The 23,085-nt window shown below is 48.1% G+C and overlaps 2 protein-coding genes across 7 annotated transcripts; one reads left to right on the forward strand and one right to left on the reverse strand.

Annotated features, from left to right (window-relative positions):
• Positions 1–1,513: 1,513 nt before the first annotated feature.
• CDCA8 (cell division cycle associated 8) lies at positions 1,514–15,098 on the reverse strand. 2 transcript variants are annotated; one of them, XM_059690132.1, is made up of 11 exons: positions 14,960–15,098; positions 14,684–14,796; positions 14,421–14,549; positions 12,720–12,760; positions 10,591–10,663; positions 9,210–9,298; positions 7,785–7,849; positions 6,548–6,643; positions 4,919–5,045; positions 4,123–4,209; positions 1,514–2,827 (listed from the first exon to the last, which is right to left on the reverse strand). In XM_059690132.1, the coding sequence occupies exons 2-11, from the start codon at positions 14,778–14,780 to the stop codon at positions 2,783–2,785; spliced, it is 849 nt and encodes a 282-aa protein (XP_059546115.1). In that variant the 5' UTR covers positions 14,781–14,796; positions 14,960–15,098; the 3' UTR covers positions 1,514–2,782. The 2 variants fall into 2 exon arrangements, with proteins under 2 accessions (XP_059546115.1, XP_059546116.1); XM_059690133.1 differs by lacking the exon at positions 14,960–15,098 and having other exon boundaries at positions 14,684–14,936.
• Positions 15,099–15,225: 127 nt separating this feature from the next.
• AIRIM (AFG2 interacting ribosome maturation factor) lies at positions 15,226–21,224 on the forward strand. 5 transcript variants are annotated; one of them, XM_059690139.1, is made up of 5 exons: positions 15,226–15,339; positions 15,650–15,924; positions 18,414–18,593; positions 20,653–20,771; positions 20,926–21,222. In XM_059690139.1, the coding sequence occupies exons 2-5, from the start codon at positions 15,650–15,652 to the stop codon at positions 20,961–20,963; spliced, it is 612 nt and encodes a 203-aa protein (XP_059546122.1). In that variant the 5' UTR covers positions 15,226–15,339; the 3' UTR covers positions 20,964–21,222. The 5 variants fall into 5 exon arrangements, with proteins under 5 accessions (XP_059546122.1, XP_059546121.1, XP_059546119.1 ...); XM_059690136.1 differs by having other exon boundaries at positions 15,244–15,394; positions 18,414–18,618; positions 20,926–21,224; XM_059690137.1 differs by having other exon boundaries at positions 15,245–15,394; positions 20,649–20,771; positions 20,926–21,224.
• The last annotated feature ends 1,861 nt before the right edge of the window (positions 21,225–23,085 follow it).

The raw sequence follows: 23,085 nt of genomic DNA on the forward strand, positions 1-23,085 counted from the left end.
CTTATCACACACCTCAAGCTCGCTCTATGAATAATTTAACCTTACTCTTCGTGAGGTATGACGTTTGGAATTCTTTCAATAGGAAGCCCCAAGGAGGTCTTTGGAAAGATCAGGGTGCTTGCAGGGCAAAGAATGAAACTTGATTGAAATTCTAGAGTTCTATGAAACGGCCTCAGGGGCCCCAGTGAAGGGGACTCCAGGCCCCATCTTCCCTTCAACCCAAAGCAGCTCTGCTTAGGGCACAAAGTCAATTGCCCAGAGGTACAAGGTAGTAACAACGGGAAGTCAGAGTGGGAAAGCTTTCAGTGGGAAGAGGGCTAAGGGCCAGAGAAAGCTGCTACCCAACTGCGAGGACCCCGGTCGACTGTGGCCCGTGTTGCCAGATCTTATTTTTTGGAGCTAGCAATCATTTTTGTGAACTTTGACAATTTTTAAATTGTTATAATTTAAAAAAACAGTGAACGTGTCTATGGGCTGTTTTTGCTTTTTGGCTCAGATATATAAAAAATTAAATATATATATATATTTTTAATTTCAGAGGAGAGAGGGAGAGATAGAAATATCAATGATGAAAGAGAATCACTGATTGGCTGCCTCCTGCATGCCCTTCACTGGGGATCAAGTCTGCAACCTGGGCATGTGCCCCAACCAACTGGAAACCGAACCGTGACCTCCTGATTCATAGATTGACACTCATCCACTGGGCCACATCGGTCAGGCCTGCTAGTAAGATTTAAATTTTCTTTGCAACATTCCAGCCCTTTGATAATTCAGGCCACGCTTTAAATCCTGGGATGAAAAACGCATTACATTCCAAGTCAGCCCTTTATGTGGAATGGACTGCTCAGATTGCATCATGTGATGCATTTATTAGGCACTGCTACATACTACACACTTGCCACAATTGGGTTCATTTGGACAGTGGTGCACATGAAGTGAAATTGGGTGAGCCTGGCTCTGGGTCAAGCATGTTGGATCCTGTGTTTCCTCGATGTCGAACTCTTCCTAACACTGTACCAGAGAATGATGGGAAAGGTAGGAATTTCTGGGGACAGGATTACTTGGAAGAAGTAACCATTATTCCATATGCTGTCACTGACAAAGGTCCTTCACCATAAACTATCCATGTCAGATGACTGAGCTCAGCAATGACCCATGTTGATCATTTTCAATGTAAGAAACTCTGGGAAGTGAGGGGCCCACTTAACTGATTACCTATGCACACCCTTCTTTGTCCTGGACAACGAGACTACATAGGCAAACAAGCGATAGATTTTATCCTCCCCAGTGTACATTTCTAGCTCATGGAGTGAACGTGTTGGAGAAAAACATCTTGGGGTAGGTTCCCCATGTCCTCGATCTGGGGGTGAGGGCTCCTCTTCAGGTACCAGAGATTCTGCCCGGAGTAAAGGTTTTCACCTTCTAAGTAGCTGTTCAAAGGCCCCACCTGAGAGGCGCAGCTCCAAACTGCCTCCAGTCCGGGGAGCACAGCTTGGAAATGACAGGCAGGTGATATTAATAACAAACACACAGTTTATTGAAAACAGGTACCTTTCAGGAGCTCTTAGAAGTCAGATTAGAGATACCGTGACTCAGGAAAACAATATGTACAAAAAGTCCCAGGAAAGGGAGCATAAAACAACTCAAATACAACTTAGACAGGACTGGGTTACTAGGATGGTCATGTCGCAAAATACAAAGTACAGCAAAGAGACACACATGAGAAAACAGTGGCCCCCAAGCCTGGGGTGGGAACTGTTCCCATATTCTTGGACCACATCCCATGATTCTTTGGGGCAGAGGCACTGGCTGGCACACAGGGATTTCAGTGCTAAGGAACTAGTCCAGCCCAGGGCACAGGCCAAACATGTGGAATGAGGTGACCAGGCCAGTTACACCTGCTCCCTCAATGAAGCCAGTAAGAGAAGCGCTCTCTGCAGTCTACAGACCTGGCAGGGACCACAGGGCCACGGAGAGCTTAGAGAGTTCCTCTGTGTCAGTCACATAAAATCCCAGACTAATCTCAGCCCTCTGATTCCCTTACCCAAATCCCCACTAGCTGGAGAGGTAGAGGAGGAAGACATGGAAAGTGCCTTCACACCAATTTTTGGTCTTCGGTCGAGATAAATACAAAACACCATTCCATAAGTCAGCCTGAAAACCACTGGCACAGCAGGTGAGATTCCACAGGAGGAGGGCATGGGCCTGGGAGGGGCGGTGTGTTCTGCTGTGGTCACTGCTGGGACAGGTCCTGACTCGCTGTCCTGGCCCCATTTGTACAGTTCCTCCCAGCGCTCTGGATCTGCCCTCTCATGGCCCAGAGCTCCATCCTCTGAGCCCAAACTCCCAGCCTCAAGCACACAGAGTGGAAACACCAGACGCACAGGGTTCTCAGGTGAGGATGAGTAGACAGTCTGCCCAAGAACATGAGTGAGGTCCTTCCATGCCACCTCCACTGGAGTTAGGGCAGGGCAAAGAGGACGCTGAGTCCCAGGAGGCAGAAAGCGGCAGCTCTGAGAGCAGGAAGAACTCAGCAGGGAGAAGGACAGGAAGTTTTGATTGCATGGATACAGCGGGCAGTGTCTTTGGAAGGTGTGAATAGTAAAACTTGTCTAACAGATGAGGGAACCGTGTCTCCCCACGTCCCGAATTCTCCAAGAGAACACCACTTCCTGCTCTAGAACATCACACTCAAATAGACAATAAGCTTGAAGGGAAGAAGGTCCCAGAAATGCCCACTGAAGATCCATCCTGTCAAGTTTGGCTTCCTGGAACAGTAGCCTCATTTGTGAGTCCGTATGCTGCTGCAGATTTGGGCAAGACGGCTCTATAAAGAAAAGGAGACAGGTCGTTTAGAGAGGATGGCACTGGGCATGCTTGTCCAGGGATCACTTGCAACGGTTCTCAACCTGCAGCTGCATATCAGATATTTACATTACAATTCATAACAATAGCAAAATTACAGTTATGAAGTAGCAACGAAAATAATTTTATGGTTGGGGGTCACCACAACATGAGGAACTGTATTAAAGGGTTGTGGCCCTAGGAAGGTTGAGAACCATTGATTCTACTCAGGTAGCACTGCATGTGTCTGAGGCAGGTCTGAGGGAATCTCAGCCCTCCATTCTGTTTCACAAACGAATTCACCTTCCTGAGTCTACGTTTCTCATCTGCACAAAGGAGCAAAATAACATCTCACATGAGACAGAGAAAGTATAATTTGGGAGGAGTACTGCTGTGGGTCCAGCCAGATGATGAATGTCACCAGATCTGGGCGGCTGGCTGTGTGATCTCAGCACTGGGCCTATGTGCAATAGGACGTTTGGGAAAGCAGCTCACCTTGTCCCCTTCCTTGGCGCCCCAGGAAGGTGGGGCTATGGCAGCCATGTTTGCACTAAGTGCTCCCACCCACTAGCCAAGACCAAGCTGACTGGACCAGGGAGGCCCATGTGACCAAAGCTGAGCCAATTAACTTCTTCCTCTTGAGCATTTACGAGGACAGGTGTTGGGAAATGAAGCAATAGAGTTGAAAGTGTGGCTACCCAAGATCGCCTACAAACCAACACGGAGGGAGGACAGAACCAAGAGCTTGTGGAGGAGGTCATCTGCTGTGGGGGTGGTGAGGAAGGAGGACGTGTGCGGGGCCCCAGAGACAAGAGGAGCCGAGGGAGCTGGTGCACCAGCGTGGAGCTCCGTAACCTCCTCTTGCTGATGGTCCCATCACTCCGAGGCCTGGCTGCTCCGCGCTTTCTTTGATTCTGTGGATTCTCTGTAATAAGACTCCCTCTCCCCCACCCCCACCCCCATTCCTGAACTGCCGTGAGTAAGTCTGAGTTCTGGAGGTCAACTGTGCCCTAACATATAGGCACCAACTGCCTGAATGAGGCAGAATTTTGATTCTGTTAAGGAACTTCTGTGGCAGGCACTCTGGATGGATCTAAATGCAACATCAATTTAGGGACAGAGGTGCTACCAGGTAAGCATGACATCAGTCAAAACCCATTGGGGGAAAGAAGGCTGTAAGTACAAAGAGCTAGCCTGGACCTGAAAGACAATCCAAGGAAAGCTAACCAAGAAAGCTACTGGAGGCAGTTCAGGTGTGGAGACGAGTGTGAGACTTACGGACAGCTGCTTAATGTTCCCCAAGGCCTCTGGATCCAGTTGTGCAATATCGACCCTCTTCAAGTCACTGGCCAGTAATCGCATGCTCTGTGTGGAGGGGAGAGTGGGTTACACTGCATGTCCTTCAGGGCGGGAGCCTCCATCCAGCAGCCCAGTGTGCCCCCTTCGTGTCCTGCCCTTGGTGGGGGGATGAGGCAAGGTAGGCAGTGACCTCAGTGCTCATCACTGGGCCAGCTGCCGGATCACCCAGGTACCAGGGCATCCTCATCAGCTTAGAAATGCCCTGCAGACCACACCTGAAATAAAACACCCTTCCTTCCAGGAGGTGAGGTCAACAACCTGCTCTACTCAGGCCGAAGAAACTGGGCTCAGCCTGCTTCAGAGCCCCTGGGAGTTACACAAAGTGGAAGAGACAGCTCGTGCTCCCCTTCCCAGACGACGCACTGTATCTACATTACTGCACGCACTGCATGATGACAGTGTCGTTAACTGTTAACTTGTGCGACTACTGAACTGCTTTTCCAGGGCAGGAATGTCTTCTACATCTTGGGTCTGCTACAGACGGGTGCCCAAATATTAGCGGATGAACAATAAAACCCAGAGCTGGGCAAGGATCTTCCCAGTCTGGGCCCCTATTCTGGGAGAGGAAACTGGGTTCTGAGTCTTACACAAGTGTGGAGATCAGGATCAATGCAACTAAAAGGACTTTGGGGGAGGGAAGTGGGTGACAGACCAGGGAAAGAAATGCTGACTAAGACACACACGGTGGACAGGCATCCCTGACTGAAACACTTACCTCTCCGCCTCCCACTGGCACAGTGAGGAAAATCTCTTTGCTGTCGGCCAGAGGGCTGCCGTTCACTGAGACATTGTAGATCCGCTCTCTGGCTGCTGGAGTTCGCAGGCCTGGCGTCTTGAAGACCCTAGAAAGTGGGAGAAATCTCTGTAAAGACGGCTTGGCAGACTGCATGACACCAGGCGCTGAGCCCTTCCAAAGCCCACCTGGCCTTTCCCTAGCCTGTTTGGCTCAGTGGATAGAGCGTCAGCCTGTGGATGGAAGGGTCCCGGGTTCGATTCCGGTCAAGGGCGCGAATCTCGGTTGCAGGCTCCTCCCTGGCCCAGGCCCAGGCCCAGACGGGCCACATGCAGGAGGCAACCAATTAATGTGTTTCGATCACATTGATACGTATTTCTCTCTGCCTTTCCCTCTCTCTTCCACTCTCTGAAAATCAACAGAAAAATACTCTCGGGTGAGGATTAAATAAAAAATAAAAATAAAAAACAAAGCCCACCTGGCCTCCATCTGCACTTTTCAAATCACACCTTTCTAAGAAGACGAGTTCTCAATTTAGGGGGGGAATCTTTCTAAGCGGTAATGAGTAAACACAGCTGGAGAAGGGAGATTGTAATTATCAAACATACATCTAGCAAGTCAATTCTTATCCATGTCAATTTTAAGTCCAGAGCTCCATATAAATGCCAGTCATCCATCCATCCATCCAGAAATAAACTATGGTTAATGTACTTCCAAGAGTAGCTAAGTGTTTCTATCAAGAGGAATTTTCCAGGGTCCAAGGAGGAGGATTCAGAAATTACATCATTATATTAATTCCCAAATTCCAACTTTCTCAAGACAGTTACAATGTGGCTCTTATTTTCCCTCAAGTGTCCTTTGCTATATGCTCATGTGAAAAACAAAGCTAAAGAAGATGGGAATTAACAGCGAAGGTAAGTTCCTCCTCCCCCACCCCAGGGATAACCACTCTCAGTTCCTATGCACCCTTCCAGACACTTTCTATGTATGTAAAAGCAGATGGGCCATCTAGGACTGCGGTCGCCAACCAGTGGTCCGCAAGGTCCAAAAGGTTGGTGCCCACTGATCTAGGACACACTGTGTTCCAACTGCTTGGAGATGCTCCTAATCCTGAAGCTGCACCTGCCCCCGCCCCCTCCCCGCCCCACACGCACACATCAGAACATACAGATCTACTTCTTTTTAAATGCCTATATCGCATTTTCTGTTTAGTTAACCAGCCCTAGGGAAGGGATAAATTATGCTGCAAGAACATTCTTGTTTATACTGGTCTCCTAAAAGAGGATGTCAATTTCTCCCAAGGGTATAGGAGAATGCCTGCCCATTAAAAAACCCCAAAACCTTTTGATTAGACTCAGAAGAGACCAAATTCACTAGAGCCTCCTATCATCAGAGACAGAGATCTCATCAGATAAAGAGAAGAATCATTTTGTTGCTGAAACAGATGAACCTGCACTCAAGGGAGAGGCAAACACCACCAGGAAGCTCAGCTGATCACCCTCTTCTGAGGGCTCAGGCCAAGGAGTCAGGAGTTATTTTCTTAAACAATGTTCTTTTCTGACATTAAATACTGACTCCCACCCAAATCCAAGCCCGGCTCTCAGTACTCACCTTGAGTCAAATCTGGGCGTCAGGCCTGGAGTTGGTTTTACCAGGGACAGCTCCATTCGGCCCACAGCTGGGGTAACAGTGCTATAAGTGCTTGACCTACAGGTAAGAAAGGCAATTAGGTGCACAACTCAGGTCCAATGACAGCAGCAGCAAGGGCAGGTAACACTTGGAGCACTGACTTCGTCAGATACTGTCCTGAACGCCTACATAAACTCGTGTAATTCTCCCAACAACCCTATGAGAAGCACCACTATTATCCTCATTTAGAGATACAGAAACTTATTTTTAAATAACTTGTCCAAGATCACACAGCCAATTAGGAGAGCCACAACTTTGGACCCAAGCAGTCAACCTCTAGAATCTAACTCCTCAATCAAGCTAACGAATAAGAGGAAGTAGACAGCCCCTCAACAGCTGTAGCTCCCCCCCCCCCCCTACCCCCCAGCTGGGTTCTGGTCCTCTTGCCAAGAGTTACCACTGCTCAGGAAGGACTGCGAGGAGTCGACTCCCTCAGGCACCCCCATCACTACTTTCCCCAGCTTGTGTAAGATGCAGCCCCCACTCCCAAATGGATTAGTGGGTCCAGCAGAATCAGGTTAGGCCCATGGTGATTCTTCTTTTTTTAAAAAAAAATTTTTTTTTAATCTATTTCAGAGAGGAAGGGAAAGGGAGAGAGAGATAAAAACATCAATGATGAGAGAGAATCACTGGTCGACTGCCCCCCTGCTCGCCCCACACTGGGGATCGAGCCCACAACCTTGGCATGTGCCCTGACTGGGAATCGCAGCGTGACCTCCTGGTTCATAGATCGACACTCAACCACTGAGCCACAGTGGCTGGGCCCCATGGTGATTCTTTGCTTAGCAGGGCCAGGAGGACATTTGAAGAAACTACCCACTGGTAAGTGACAGCTGCTTTGTGACCGACTGTGGTGTAACTGCACAGACTGTCAGGCAACTAAACACAATAATCTGCAAGGCTTACCACGTTACTGGGCCTCATTCTCCCTGTTTGCACTGAAAACTGTGGGCAGCATAGAGAATGTGGGCAGAACTGGAGGAGGTACTGGTTCAGATCATTTCTAGAAGCCCCTCAGTTCAGATACTCAAGGATTTGATGACTTTAAGCTCTACAAGAACATGAGCCACAAAAGCCCTCTGGCCCCTAGTTCTGCCATAATGAATGTGGCTCTCCAATAAAACCAGCACCACACAGATGAACTGGGAAAACCCATTACCTTTTGCTTTTGCCTTTTCCTTGTATGGACTGCATTCTTTTCCTGGATGGAGGGCACCTTTTGACCTGAAGTCACAATCAAATGAAAATGAGGTTACAAACAGCCTTTCCTGCAAAGGGGCAGGGGAACCAGCTCTGGAAAAGAAACCTAATATTGACCATATGAAGATCTACCTCACAGATGTACGTAACTCAGAACATAACTGATCAACTAAGGCCTCAGACCTGGCTTGGTTTCCAAAAGAGAGGATTTTGCCAAAATTAAGGTTAAATGTCTTTTGAACTGATTGCAGGCTGGCTGGTCACGCACTCCACGCCCCGCCCTCCACCGGCTCCCCACCCAGATAAAGTGCCACTGAAAAGGTGCATCCCAGGTGCCCAATACAGGGAACGGCAGCAGTCCTCACGCCTCCTGTGTCCTTGGAGATACCTGACAAGAACCAGTCCCTATCTTCTGATGATCCCTCCTCCCTCCCCTCCCTGCTTCTGTGCCATCCCCCTGCAGTGTGTCTCACAAGTTTCTCTCTCTCACCTCCTCCTCGCTCTCCCTGCACAGCACCGACTCCCACACTGGGACGACCACCTGAAGACCTGGAAGCCAGTGTGACTCTCAGTCTCCTCCTCCTCCCTGAGCTCCAGGCTGAAACTGCTGTCTAGGCTACATGTCCCGGAAAAGTGTTACATGCTCAGCATGTCAAACAACATGTGAACTGTTCCCCAAACCCAGCACCACTCTTCCTCCTGTGTCCCACATGCTACCAGACGGCAGCTGCCTAAGCTAGAAACCATTTGTCACCTCTGGTTTCCGTTCCTCCCTCCACCAAACTTGCCCACTCTCCCTTTTAAATCTTATCTCAACACCAGCTCTTTTGATAGGGTCAGAGGCTCATTCAAGAGGTACAATAGCCTCCCTACTGACTTCCTTCTCCCCTGTTTTGCCCTCTCTCATTTATCCTGAATACTACTCTGATATTCAGGTCTGGTGATGTCACTCACCAGTTCCTACCAGGTGAAGCTGAACTTCCAAACCTGGCGCACAAGGCCATTCATTCCTGGCCCCTACTCTACCCAAACTGCCTTCACCACTTAAGTCCCAGCCATTTCAAACTGCTTCCTGCTCCTTACATGGGCACTCTCAGACCTCCTCTGGGAAGTCCCTCCCCTTTCTTTTCCAGCTAATGAAATCCCACTCACCTTAGAGGCCTGCTTGTGTCCTGAGAGAATAGGTAAGCCTTAAAAGCATCCTCTCTATGCTTACACACTCTGTACATACCTCTATGATTGTGTTTGTTATCAGCTACTTAACTGGGATCTTCTCTACTGAACTGTGAACTCTGTGAGGCAACACTGTATTTTAAGTATTTTTGTATTTCCCCACCTGTCAGCCCACAGATGGGGAAATACAAAATTCTGAGTACCTACTTACTTTGGCAGTTTTAAGTTTCTTATTTTTATTTTCTTCTTCTTCATCATCATCTTCTTCTTCCACTTTCATTTCATTCATTACCTTTCGTGCTACAAGAAACAGTTTAACAATATTTCTCATGAGAATAAACTTTCATACATTCACATTTCTTATAGGAAAAAAATAAGCAATCTTAGGCTGTAAGCAAATAGACCCAATATAAAGATAATTTTTTAAAAAAGACGGTTTACTAGTAGACAAAGGAAACTAACTGGAGTGGTTCAGAAACCCCATACGATGCCCTGGATGGTCTGCCCAGCATTCTAATTAAGAGTGTAAACTGCCCAGCAGGTGTGGCTCAGTGGTTGAGCATCGACCCAGGAACCAAGAGGTCACGGTTTGATTCCCTGTCAGAGCACAGGCCTGGGTTGGGCGCTCTATCCCCAGTAAGGGACATGCAGGAGGCAGGTAATCTATGATGTTTCTATCTCTCCATCTCCCTTCCTCTCTCTTGCAAATCAATAAAAACATATTAAAAAAAAAAAAAAAAGCACCCTAGCTGGTTTGGCTTAGTGGATAGAGTGCTGGCCTGTGGACCCAAAGGGTCCTGGGTTCAATTCCGGTTAAGGGCACGTATCTCAGTTGCAGGAGGCAACCAATCAATGTGTTTCTCTCACATCAATATTTCCCTGTTTTTCCCTCTCTTCCACTCTAAAAATCAATGGAAAGATATCCTTGGGTGAGGATTAAAAAAAAAAAAAAAAGTGTAGCCTGTGTAATCGGACAGACGTGAGCTTGAGGCCTGGCCCCACCATTAACTTGGTCACATGGCTTCATGGTAGCGCCTCGGCTTCCTCATCTATAAAAGGGAGTGGTCGCTTTATAGGGCTATCCCGAGACCTGGAATGTGTGCTCCGTAAGAACAAGGTTTTTGTTATTTTTATTTGGTCAGTGTTTCCAGTGTGGGGCGTATTTGTGAGAGCCATTTACACGTGTGGGTCACTGAATCTAGTAACATGAAACTAACGTGCTGAGAAGTTAGTCCTTTTGCAGTTCTCTCTCAACCCTCTGACCAGGGAGAGCTGCAGCTGGTGTGGCCCGCCCCGTAACACGTCTGTAAAGCTGGCTAGCCTCTCCAACTCAGGGGAAGCAAGCAGACAGCGTGTTTGGTTTCCAGCACAACTTTTGTTTTTATCCTTTCACGTCACTCATACATCAGTCTGGAGAGTTTGGTTAGTATCATTCTTGCATATAATTAACTGAATGCAGCTCCAAAATCACTTTTTTTTTTTATTCACAAGACTGAGGATCAGACCTGAGAGGGAAGAGGCTCCCTCAGCGAGGCCTCCCGATGCAGCCAGCCAGCCACCCAGTTCAACAAGGGATTTTGAAAAGTACTCACTTCTGGTAGATTTCAGGGGTGTCTGAATAGCTTTTGCTGTTAGCTTGTTTATTTCTGTGATATCCAGGTCAGCCTGTGATAAAAACAGCCAGGAAACATTAGGCATAGTCCATCAAATATGAGGAACAATATTTTTAAACGCAAACAATTTTTTTAAAGCATGTCACTTAATACATCCGGAAGATCATGTTAATTATAACACAACAGACTCCCCTAAGCCCACCATACCACCCAGGACCCAAAACATCAACAATAACTTGCTGCTAGTTATCTATTCTTCGCTGTTCCATTTCCTTGTCTTTCCTCCAAAGGTGACCAGTCTTCCGTCTTTCTCCAGATATAACCACAACCATTCCATTTGCTTGAAAGAGCGTGTGTGTATATATGTATTTTCACAAATGTATCTGTGCTTAAATATCATTTAGTTTTGTTTCTGACCATTATTTGTAGTTAATCTCTTTTTATATATCCCACTGTGACTCTATCATAGTGGATTTGTCTAATCTCTTGCCCACAGTCTTTTGCTATCATGAACACTGCTACTTTGAACTGTCATACATGTATGTCCAAGTTTGCTCTTGGCTATATACTCGGGGATAGGGCATTACAGAGCTATAGGGTACACAAATGTTCAGCCTTGACATTATGCCAAATCATTTTCCAAAGTGGTTATACTTGTTTACATTCCATCAGCCACCAATACGAGTTCAAAATGATCCACATTCTATAACACCTGGTGCTGTGTCAGACTTCTCATTTTCCTCTTTTAAGTCTAGGTTTTCCACTGTGATCTTGGGCTCTTCAAAAAGGCTTCCAGTCGCCCTTTTAATTAAACTTCTTCCCACTGGTGACTACCTATGAGACTAGTCAAGAGCAGGCATGATTCCTAGGCTTTTCCTTGTAGGACATGTGTCACTATCAGAATAGTTGCCATCTCACAGTGACAAGGTTTCATCTCTGGGTTGGTAGGGACTTCATGGAGCACTCAGAGAAGAATTCTGAGGCTGTCCAGGCTTAGCAAGAAACAGTGCTGTAGTAGATTAGTGATGTCTGATGGTTGATGGAATGGAAAGTGCTGGCCAACTTTCTGCCATCTCCATAGCCAGCTGGCATGTTATGAAGGTATCATCGGTGGCATGTCATTAGCTAACATAGAGAAGAGTTAACAAGCCTAAGACTGATATCCATGTTCACATGGTTGGCCAGTGGATGGCACTAGAACTTGGACTTCAGGGTTCCCACTATTCCCTGATAAGAGAGGCTCCCTGTGCCTAAGATTTATGCAAACAACATGGTTTATGCTGAATACCTGCTTTCCTTCTGCAAGTCTGGAATTTTGGTATTGCTAGGCAGAAGATGTGACCGCCCCTAATAAAACCCTGCCCATTAAGTCGCTAAGGGGCTTTTCTGCTAGGTAAGGTGCTGAATTAAGCGTGTCCTGTGTGTCTCCACTGGGAGAGGACTCTTGGGAGCTTGGACCTGGTTTCCTCTGGACTTTACCCCATGCATCTTTCCCTTTGCTCATCTGCTTTGACTCCTTCCACTGTATAAACCATAGCACATAATCCTTTCACTCGAAGGATTGCACGGTTTCACTTTCTGCAATTTCAGTTACCTTGCAGTCAACCTGCAAAATATTAAATGAAAAATTCCAGAAATAACCCACAAGTTCTGAATTGCATGCTGTTCTGAGTAGGTGATGAAATCTTACATCGTCCAGCTGTGTCCTAGGCCATGAATCATCCCTTTATCCAGCGTTTCCATGTTGTGTATATGCTACCTACCCATAAGTCCTTCAGTACCCATCGGCCCCAAGCATAAGAGTAGTGATGTGGGCAATTCTGGATATGCCAAAAAGAACTGGAAAGGGCTCCATTAAGTGAAAAGGTGGTATAGTACCATAAGCTATTTTGAGAGAGACCACATTCACATAATTATCAAAGTATATTTTTATAATTGTTCTATTTTATTATTAACCTCTTACTGTGCCTAACTTATAAATTAAACTTTCTCATAGGTACATATGTACAGATAAAGGCCCTTATGGAACCTCTTCCATAGTAAGCTTCCATTGGTTGGATTTGTGAACAGACCAAACTTACAGTTCCACAACAGGTCAAGTCACTTACCGTTGCTGCCTCCTCCAGGGCCTGCTTGTTTCCTCCAAGGGCTTGAAAAAGAACATTTTGTTCAGTTACTATCAGTTTAATCACAAATCATCTTCCCATGCTGACTTATCTTTCTAAAATGGGACCAGAGTAAGCCCTTGCTCCAATAACTCGAGGACCTTCATAATCTAGTCTAATCTTTCTCCAAGCTTGACTTGTCCCCCTCATGACCTCGTCTATGTTCTACCAAACTATAAAAAGTTCCTGTGAGTTCCCAAATGTGCCACTGTTTTCTGAGACTCAGTGCCCTGGTAATCATTATTTCCTGTGCCCAAAATATTCCTCTGCACCCAACAAATTTCTAACTCATCCTCGGAAACTGAGCTCAAACCCAAAACTCTGCTTATTTGTCTATGACAGCAGATGGCTGCGAAGTGCTGTGTTAGTTGTTCATCCTCACCCTACCCAACAACCACTCAAAGCAGTTCAAGTCTTTTCTCTCCACCCCCTGGGTCTTGAACTGAATTCCTTGAGGACACAGATAATATCCATAGTTTCTGGCAAAATGTGCCACACAGTAGGTATGTAGTTAATGTGTTGAATGAAGAGGTCTGTGCAAGGTTAGATGCAGAATAAAAAGTCAGGTTAGGTCTTCCTGCTAGAAACTCTCACGGTAGGTATCCTGTATGACTGTTAAGAATTTAGGCTTTGGGACCAGAATACGCCCACATTCAAATAAACTCTGCCACTAACCAGCTCATGAGATCTTGAGCAAAGCAACCAATCTTTCTGTGCTTTAATCTCGTCATCTATAAAATAGGGGTAATTTTAATAACACATCTTTTATGAGAATAAAATTAGTTAAGACAGCGAGTCCTTGAAAAACATAGCTTTAATTCGACATCGCTTCATTGGGACTGATACATGTTCAATGAATATTTGTAGAAATGTGCAAACAAATGGATTAATAAATAAAAGGGCGAGCCAAAAGGATCATTAAATGTCTACTATCCAAGGAAACCATGCATTTCTATCTCAGGAGGAGGCTACATACTGGGTAATTAATAATAACCCTCTGGCCCTAACCGGTTTGGCTCAGTGGATAGAGCATCGGCCTGCGGACTGAAAGGTCCCAGGTTCGATTCTGGTCAAGGGCATGTACCTTGGTTGCGGGCACATCCCCAGTAGGGGGTGTGCAGGAGGCAGTTGATCGATGTTCCTAACTCTCTATTCCTCTCCCTCCCTCTATGTAAAAAATCAATAAAATATATTTAAAAAATAAATAATAACCCTCTGGCCCAGAAGGCCTTAAGATATTATATGGTCTTTTAGAGAAAACATTTGACTACCTGCAGGGGTAGATGATGGTCAGTGCTAAAGAGATTAAAACAACAACAAAAAAAGCAGAGAAATGAGATGGGGAGTGAGAGGAAGCATTAAATCTGCGGCTTTTTTTTTTTTTTTTAAATCCTCACCCCAGGATATTTTTTCCATTGATTTTTAGAGAGAGTGGAAGGAAGGGAAGGAGGCGGGGGAGAGAGAAAGAAACACTGATGTAAGAGAGAGACACGGATTGGTCTCACCAGGCTGACACTTGAACCTCGGAGCCACGGGCGGGGCACACCTACTTCCTGCCGCGATCTCGGGGGACCTAACTGAGGGAAGGTTGGTGGGTGTGCAGCGGGCTCCAGGGCGGAGCCGGGGACACTCCGCGGCGCTTACCAAAGTAGTCGAGGCAGTTCATCTCGCGCAGCGCCTTGGGGAGCCGCAGGATCTCGATGTTGTACAAGTTATCCATCTCCTTGAGGATGTTCAGCCCGTCGGACAGAATTTGCTTGGATCGTATTTGCACTGCGATTGAGCAAAGTCGACAGAACCGGGGTCCCCGGTGGGTGAAGGGAGCCTGGAACCCGTGCTGCCCGCGGCCCATCCGCCAGCACCCCGCGATCGCCCCGTAGCCGCGACGACCCGGGCTCGGCCCTTACCTTCCCGGTCGAAGTCCTTAAGAAAGGAGGCGAGCTTCCGGTCCCGTAACAAGTTGGTCTTGGTCACCCGACGGCTGCCCTTCCTAGCCGGGGCCATGGCGCCTCAGTGGCGGCTGCGGGGATCGGGGAACCGAGCCCCAAGGGGTTAGAGGCGGAGGCTGGGAGGGAAAGTGGGGGAACGCTAAGGCGCGGGAGAGGGGGGACGCGCGTCCCAAAGGGTTCGTGGAGGGGGCTGACCTTCGGGGCCTGAGCGTAAAGCAGTCGGGAGGAACGTACCTGCGGATCCCAAAACAAGGGGAAACCTCGCCGCTCAAGCAGCAGGGGAGAGGCTCTGGGGCTACCGAGACCTGCGACCGCCGTCACGAAATTCAAACTGCCACAGGCTGACGAATGAGAAGTCGCCGTCTTAGAAGGCGGGTCCACGACACCCAATCACAAAGAAGCTCCGTGTCGGCCGCCGGCTTACGCGTAGGACTACAGTCCCCAGAAAGCATTGCGGCATTACGACATATTTTCGCGACTGAACTGCTTAGCGCACCCGGCTCAGAGGAACTGCGGGCGTAGGCCAGCGGCTCCGGCGGGTCCTCAGAGTTGGACGGCCGCTGAAGCCACCGACCGACCGAAGGGCAGGAGACAAGATTCCGGAAGCACAACAGGTCTGGCGCTGGGGCGGCCGGGCTTGGGCCCCGGGCATCCGCAGTCTGCAGCCCGGTAAGATCCTCCTAGGGACAGTCGGGAAACCCTTCCCAAGTAGGGAGACCGGCGACCCGCCCCCCGAGAGCCCCTCTGAAGGTAAGCCAGCGCCTCGCGCCAGGAGCGCCTGTCGGCGGGGGTGGAGCGGGGGGCGGGGGGGGGCGTAGACAGCCCTACCGGAAACTCACCTGAGGACGGAAATACTCCCACCCCTGAGCTGGTACTTCCCCTACCGACTTGGGACCGGAACGCTGTTTTTTCCCGCCGCAACAGATGCCTCCAGACGGGCCTCTGCTGGCGGTGCAGGCGGCCCTGAAGAAGTGCTTTCCTGTGGTGGAGGAGCAGCAGCGCCTGTGGCGGAGCAGCCTGAGCGACTGCCCGCCGCTCCTGGCCTCCCTCGGCAACCTGGCGGAGCAGCTGCGGGCGGCGCAGAACCTGCGCTTTGAGGACGTGCCGGCGCTGCGGGCCTTCCCGGGTTTGCAGGAGCGGCTGAGGCGCAAGCAGCTGGAGGCCGGGGACGCGGTCCTGGACCAGCTCGGAGAGCGGCTGTAAGGGAGGAGGCTCCGCGCTCGTGGCGGGGGGATGCGGGGACCGGGGGTGCCATAGTCGCCGGGCTCCGCCGGGAAGGCGCTCCTTCCTTACCGAGAGCCTGGCCTCGGAGGTGCCGCCGCCTTGCCTGCTTGGCCTCTGCTGCGGGGGCCCTCGGTCAGAAAACCATCTTCTGGCATTTATTTCCCTGGTCAGCGGCCAGGTGTGGCCGCGGTGGACTTAGGAGAAGTTTGAAAAGTAAAATAGAGAAGCAGCGGAGAACGCTTCTTAGCTCCCTTCTGTAGTTTTCTTTGGTAAAAAGCAACGAGGGACTGCGGTGGACGCCAGAACAACGCTTGGGGTTAGGGGTGACCGCCAGCGCCATGGGAAACCTCCGTAGAACTACCGTTGGCCTTCCCCATCCATGGGTTCCCGCTGCAGAGTTAGCCCTCGAACAGCGCAGGGGGGAGCTGGGCTGGCCAATTGAAAACCACATCCCCATATAAGTAGACCTGCACGGTGAAAGCCCATATTGCTTAAGGGGCAGTTCTATGTTGTGAGCTGGGAGGGTGTCAGAGCTGAGGGTGTTACAGACATGACTGCATAAAATCTCAGCACCTCTGTGCCTTAACCTCGTTTAATCCCGTTTTGCAGATGAGGAAACTGAGGCTCAAACAGAATGGCCTCTGGTCTCACAGCTGGTAAATAGCAAAGCTGGGGTTCTCACCCAAGTGTGCCTGAACCCCCACTTTGTTCTGCTGCACATTGGTGTCTCTGCACCAACTGTCAGCCCTTATTATTCCTGATGTTCCAGGGGTGGGCAAACTTTTTGACTCGAGGGCCACAATGGGTTCTTAAACTGGACTCAGAAGGAGGAGCTGCGGCCGCGTTTCCCCGACGTTGCCATGTTAACACTGCTGCTGGTGAAGGAGCGGAGGGGAGAGCAAGAGAACCCTCTGCTGTTTCGCCTCTGCGGGCCGGATAGAACAGCCAAACGGGCTGGATCCGGGGCGTAGTTTGCCCACCTCTAACAGTTAGACGCCACCTTAGTTACAGGTTATGGGGGTAGAGAAAAGACAGGGCAGGGCGCATGTGGCCTTTCCTTGACCAGAACAGAAGATGGGTCTAGTAGTGTATGGAGTATATGCCATTGACCAGTGGTTCTCAACCTTCCTAATGCCGTGACCCTTTAATACAGTTCCTCATGTTGTGGTGACCCCCAATTTCATTGTTACAAATTGAACATAATTAAAGCATAGTGATTAATCACAAAAACAATATGTAATTATATATGTGTTTTCCGGTGGTCTTAGGCGACCCCTGTGAAAGGGTCGTTCGACCCCCAAAGGGGTCCCGACCCACAGGTTGAGAACCGCTGCCATAGAGTAATATGAAACTGTCGAAAATGGGCACCTTCTTTGTATTCATTTGTACAAAATACATTTATTAATTCACAAAGTTCTTGGCATCCCACTGGTGCTTAATAAATGTAAATTAAATCCGGTACAACAATGAACCGGGTTTAATTCCTTAGTTGAGTAGAAGAGGTAGCCAGTTAAATATTACGTCATGGTCTATTCTAAGAGAATGAATTTTTATTTCAATTGTTTGCATATGTGCATGTGGATATCAGGCTGTTGTTTTAAGTATACATTAAAATTACGGGTCATGGTCAAACATTTTTGAAAGCCACAACTCCCAGCTAAGGACCGCCTTGCCCCTTGGGAAGTTGTAAACATTGCCTTGGTGGCTGGGCCCCTTGGAGTCGCCAATGGAGTAATAATAATGTTTACCACAAGCCGGGAACTTCTCTCAGCATTTTATGTGCATTATTGCATTTAATCTTCACAATAACCCTTTTTATTCTTCAACAAGTGCTTGTTCTATGGCCAGTCTCAGTGTTCTAGGTACTTAGAATGCGCAGTGAGCAAAACAGACTAGCTTTATATGAGAGAGAAAAAGAAACTTTCCTAAGTCCACATTAGTCTGTGTGCACTGCAAGCCTAAACTTCCACCATTCAAGAATTTACTAGGATGGGGCTGGGTGACATATGGATAGTACTGGCTTGTTGCTTCAGTTGCCTCTTACTCCCTTTTCACATTCAAGTGTGAGCAGTTGCTTTACTTTACAGCTTTATGGCAGCCTCAGACTTGGTCATTACTCTCGTTGAGAGCCATGCAACTTATGTATCTTCTCTGTCTTTAAGTAAATTCTTAATTCTTGAGCCACCCCTACCTCCAAGGCACCATCACCAATCTCCTTCACAAGTGGGTGTCATTTGGCAATACCTGGAGACATTATTGATTGTCACAGCTTGGAGAGCGTGGGAGCATGGTTTGGTCCTGCCGTCCAGTGGGTAGAGGCCAGGGATGATGCTAAACATCCTACAGGGCACAGGGCAGCTCCACCACAAAGAATCATGTGGTCCAAAATGTCTGTGCCAACGGCGAGGGACTCTGTCTTCTGCCTTTTTCATGATATTGCCTAATACTAGACCCTTTCCCCCAGAGCTGCCCTCCTCAAGGTGCGTGACACTGTCAGCAGCCACGTGGGACAAGTGCTGCAGATCTATGAGCAGCATGCAGACGCAATCGGCATTGACGCTGTCCTGCAGGCTTCGGCGGTGAGCCCCTCTGTGGCTGACATGTTGGAATGGCTGCAAGATATTGAGAGACATTATCAAAGTTCGTATCCTTTGCACACATTTCAAATAGTATCCAGGGCTGTTGCAGGAAGTCTTTCTTTCTTTCTTTTTAATCCTTACCCGAGGTTAATTTTTCATTGCTTTTTATTTATTTGTTTGTTTGTTTATTTTCCCCCATTGATTTTTAGAGACAGGGAAAGACAGAGAAATATCGATGTGAGAGAAACACATCGGTTGGTTGCCTCCTGCATAAGCCCCAACCAGGGCCTGGGCTGGGGAGGAGCCTGCAACAGAGGTACGTGCCTTTGACCGGAATTGAACCCGGGACTCTTCGGTCCGCAGGCTGATGCTCTATCCACTGAGCCAAACCAGCTAGGGCCCAGGAAGTCTTTTGATTTCATTTATCACAGCATTATAACATTGTATAGTATGGGTCAGTTCTCTTTGGTTCCTGAACTTGGGTTCTTCCTACAATTATTTCAACTCATTTATTGAGTAGCGACTACATGCCAGGCATTTTTCTAGTTTCTGGACGTTAAAAAAGAAAAACATATAGAATGTCAGATGGTGATAAGTGCTACAGAGAGAAATAAAGCAGAGAAAGTGAGGGGTGAGGGTGAGGTTGTGATTTTAAATAGGGTGGGCAGGGCAGGCCTCACTGAGAAAGTGACATCTGAGAGAAGCCATCAGTGCAAAGGCCCTGAAGTGAGAGAGTGCCTGAATGTTCAGGAAATGGCAAGGAAGCCAGTGTGGTCAGAGCAGAGTAAAGAGGGGAAGCCCAGCAGGAGCGGGGCTGGATCTTGCAGGGCCTTGAGGTCTCTGACAGGATCTTGGCTTTCGCTTTGAATGAGATGGAAAGCTATGCGAAGGTTTTTACATAAGCAAACCTGTTTTTAACAAAACCACCCTGGCTTTGTTCTGAGGAAGACGTGGGACGGTGTGGGGCAAGTGTAGACGCGGAAAGATCATTTAGTTGGATGGCCTTTTTCTCTCGATTCTCGCCTGATCCACTGGCTTCAGTGTCTACCTTCATTTGAGTAACTCCCAAATCCAAGCTTTCTTTAGATGCCTCCAACTGCATTGCTTATGGACCTGCACACTCAGGTTTAGAATTGAACTCTTCTATCTAGCCCTCACATTCTATTTCCTTTTCCTGTAGTTGTAGACTCAACCGTGTATGATCACCCACTCTGAAGACTTAAGCAGTCTCTTCCCCCTTTCCCTCTGTTTTCTTTTTTAATTGCAGCAGCAGCAGCATGGGCAGTAGGAGCTGCAGCTAACATTACTGAGCACTTACTATGTGCCAGGTACTGCTCTGAGCATGTTTACACAGCCACCTGTGAAATCCTTTTCATCTGTTTCCCTGGTGTGTTTTATATATTGTTTCTCTATCCGCATTGCCTCTTCCATGGTTTCTTACCTCTCACTTGGACTTTTAATCACATGCAGCCTCTTGTTTCTGTCTCTAGCTTCTTTCCCTGTAAGCCATCCCCAATGAGTGACCTCACCCCACATTTCTTCAGGAGGTCGAGTTCCGATCCTGTTGCTTGTATAGGAGTTTTTAGTAGCTTCTGTTGGGAGGCGGGCAAAATGCAGAATCCCCACGCTGGGCTGCAATGCTCTTTGTGTTCTGGCTCAACCACCTTTTCTCCTACTGGACACAAGGTTCCATGCCAGCCACACTGGAAGGTGTACTTGTCCCTGAGTCCATCCCAGACGACCCCACTATCGTGCCTTTGTGTCTGCTTTTCCTGCCAGCTGGAATCTTCCTGGTGCCCTCTAAACTGGATGATTCATCCTCGGCACCTCCTCTGACTTTTACCTCATATGTCACTTAGATTCTTTCTCCTCAGTCTCTGGTGTTTCCACACCGTGGCGAGGTCCTGGACTGCAGGGCAGTGTTCCACTCCTCTGTCCCTGAGCGCAGAGCCACGTGAGTAAAGAGGTGCCCTGTGAAGCTTGGTAGCGTGGGCCAGTCCTACAAGTGGGAAATTTCATGATAGCTGCACTGTCACTTCTATGCGCTCCCTAGCTCTCTCCAGGGTATTTTCCTCCTTCAATATATTTCCTTTTCTTTTTGAGCGATCCTTAACTTCCAGGAAGGTACCTGAAGAGAAAGTACCTCCTGTCCTCAATCGATTGGGGAGACTTGGCAGGAATCCAAGCTTTGCCCACAGCCTGGGACCGGATTTCAGAAGATGAACACCAAGACTTGGTACCAGGTACTGGTTGGCTTATTCCTTCATGTCTCCCTCTCCTCCGTTTGTCCCCGTGTCTCGCTTCCTTGGGGGGATCGTAGAGATGCCCTCTCAGTGCCCCTGTCTCTTCTGTCCACCTGGAGAGGTGGTATGTCACGGTTCTCTCTTCCTATTCCAGACATCCTACTGAATGTTTCCTTCTCCCTGGAAGAGTAAGGAAGCCATGTGCTTATCTGGAGATCAGAGGGACACAGTTGAAGACCAGGAGTGCCGCACTCTGCTATTTCTTAAGAAATATTGGTATTGCCCTGACCGGTTTGGCTCAGTGGATAGAGCGTCGGTTTGCGGACTGAAGGGTCCCAGGTTCGATTCCGGTCAAGGGCATGTACCTTGGTTGTGGGCACATCCTCAGTAGGCGGTGTGCAGGAGGCAGCTGATCGATGTTTCTAACTCTCTATTGCTCTCCCTTCCTCTCTGAAAAATCAATAAAATAAAATTAAAAAAAATTAAAAAAAATAAAAGAAATATTGATATTGTGGCCGGACTTAATTTGAAAAATGGCCTACAGCCTAAGGACTGGCTCTTGGGAGAATTGTTGGGGCTTCTCCCTGCCAGGTCACGGCTGAGGGTACCTGGACCACACCTCGCTCTTTCCTAAGGCTCAGGGGAGTGGGTGGAGGCAGAGAGATGCAGCAGAGGCACTGAAGACACCCAGGACAGAAGCAGCAACCACAGGAGCAGTAAGGAAGGACAGATAGAGAGTGGCACCGCCATCGGCATCATCCAAAGCTCTGAGCCTGGTTGGCACCAAGTCCTGGTTTGGTGTATTTGTGTCCGTACCTGATTCTTTGAAGAATGAGAAAGTGACTTTGATGATTTAAAGAAATAAGGGTGATGTTGATAGAAAACAGTAATTGTTTTCCAAGAGCAATATACTAGTAGCTCCTTATCAAGCCAGTTTCAGTTCCCAGAGCCTACCACCAGGGGGAGGTGGTGCAGCATAAATGATTCTGAATGCTGTCTGTTGCTTACCATGTGAGAGTAAGTACAGTAGGTCCTTGGGTTATATCTCCTATGGCGCGATGTAACGCGATTTTGTCGCCGTCGGAACCCACCTACATAAGCACCTATGTCACTCACATGGAGCACATACACAGCAGTAATGAAGTGAAACAGTAAAAAAAATTTAAAAGATAACAATTCCTGACCTTTACTTGTAAATAAATAATAAAAAAGCATAAAGCACATATGTACATACGTCGAAATGATGGAACTTTTTAAAAAAATATATATTTTATTGATTTTTTACAGAGAGGAAGTGAGAGGGATAGAGAGTTAGAAACATCGATGAGAGAAACGTCGATCAGCTTCCTCCTGCACGCCCCCTACTGGGGATGTGCCCGCAACCAAGGTACATGCCCTTGACTGGAATCGAACCCTTGAGTCCCCAGGCCGACGCTCTATCCACTGAGCCAAACCGGTCAGGGCGGAACTTTTTTTTTTTTTTTAATAAATAAATGGGAGATGGCGACATAACCACGAAACGACGTACGTGGAGTCCGATGTAACCCGAAGATTGCCTGTAACTGGGGATAGTGGGACTCCTAAAATGATGGGTTTTATGACCAATGCTGGCAACTGACTTGCCACATTCCTCTGATCTTGGAATAGCTGCAGGGGTGGGGGAACCCCAGCCCAGAGTCAGTGATCAGGTCTTATGATGTGTTTAGTGACAGATGAAAAAGCACGAGGAAGGTTTACAGCTCAACCAGGGAACAATCCAAATCAGTGTTTCTCAAGCTTTAATGTGCATATAAGTCCCTGGTATCTTGTTAACATTTAGATTTTGATTCTGTAGTTCAGGGGTGAGGTTCTAGATTCTGGATTTCTAATGAGGTTCCAGGTAATGTTGATGCTGATGATCCAGGGACAAGACTGAGTGGAAGAGATTTAACTTGTAATACAATAATAAAAGTGTTGTGTCGGAAGTAAAAGCAGAGAAGAGAGGCGAGAACTCACTGGTGAGAAGACTTCACAGTGACACCTCATTTGGGCTTGAGGCTCATCTTACCTGGGGCTAGGAGGGACTGAAGGCATTCCATGTACAGGGACGGGCTAAGCCGAGTCCTGTGTGCCAGGTGGTGTGCTTGTTGCTTTGTACAAAATACATGGTGATTGAAAAGTTCTCCCCCAGTTACTCAGCCCCTTTCCTCAAGGCAGTCAGTGTTTAATGATTCTGGCATATCCTTCCAAAAATACTCTGCTTATATGAGTGCAGTGGTGGGCAACCTCTAAGACAGCCCGGAACAATCTCACGCCCGTGTACATCTCTTCCCCG

Source organism: Myotis daubentonii, chromosome 3, assembly GCF_963259705.1.
Source record: "Myotis daubentonii chromosome 3, mMyoDau2.1, whole genome shotgun sequence".
NCBI lineage: Eukaryota > Metazoa > Chordata > Mammalia > Chiroptera > Vespertilionidae > Myotis > Myotis daubentonii.

Coding starts and splice junctions, on each gene's coding strand:
- CDCA8 (XM_059690132.1), bottom strand. CDS start 14,780: ATGGCCCCGGCTAGGAAGGGCAGCCGTCGGGTGACCAAGACCAACTTG. Junction 6,644..7,784: donor GGAAAAGGCAAAAGCAAAAG/GTAATGGGTTTT, acceptor TCTTACCTGTAG/GTCAAGCACTTATAGCACTG. Junction 5,046..6,547: donor ACGCCCAGATTTGACTCAAG/GTGAGTACTGAG, acceptor CCCACTTTCTAG/GGTCTTCAAGACGCCAGGCC.
- AIRIM (XM_059690139.1), top strand. CDS start 15,650: ATGCCTCCAGACGGGCCTCTGCTGGCGGTGCAGGCGGCCCTGAAGAAG. Junction 18,594..20,652: donor GAGAGACATTATCAAAGTTC/GTATCCTTTGCA, acceptor ACTTCCAGGAAG/GTACCTGAAGAGAAAGTACC. Junction 20,772..20,925: donor ACACCAAGACTTGGTACCAG/GTACTGGTTGGC, acceptor TTCCTATTCCAG/ACATCCTACTGAATGTTTCC.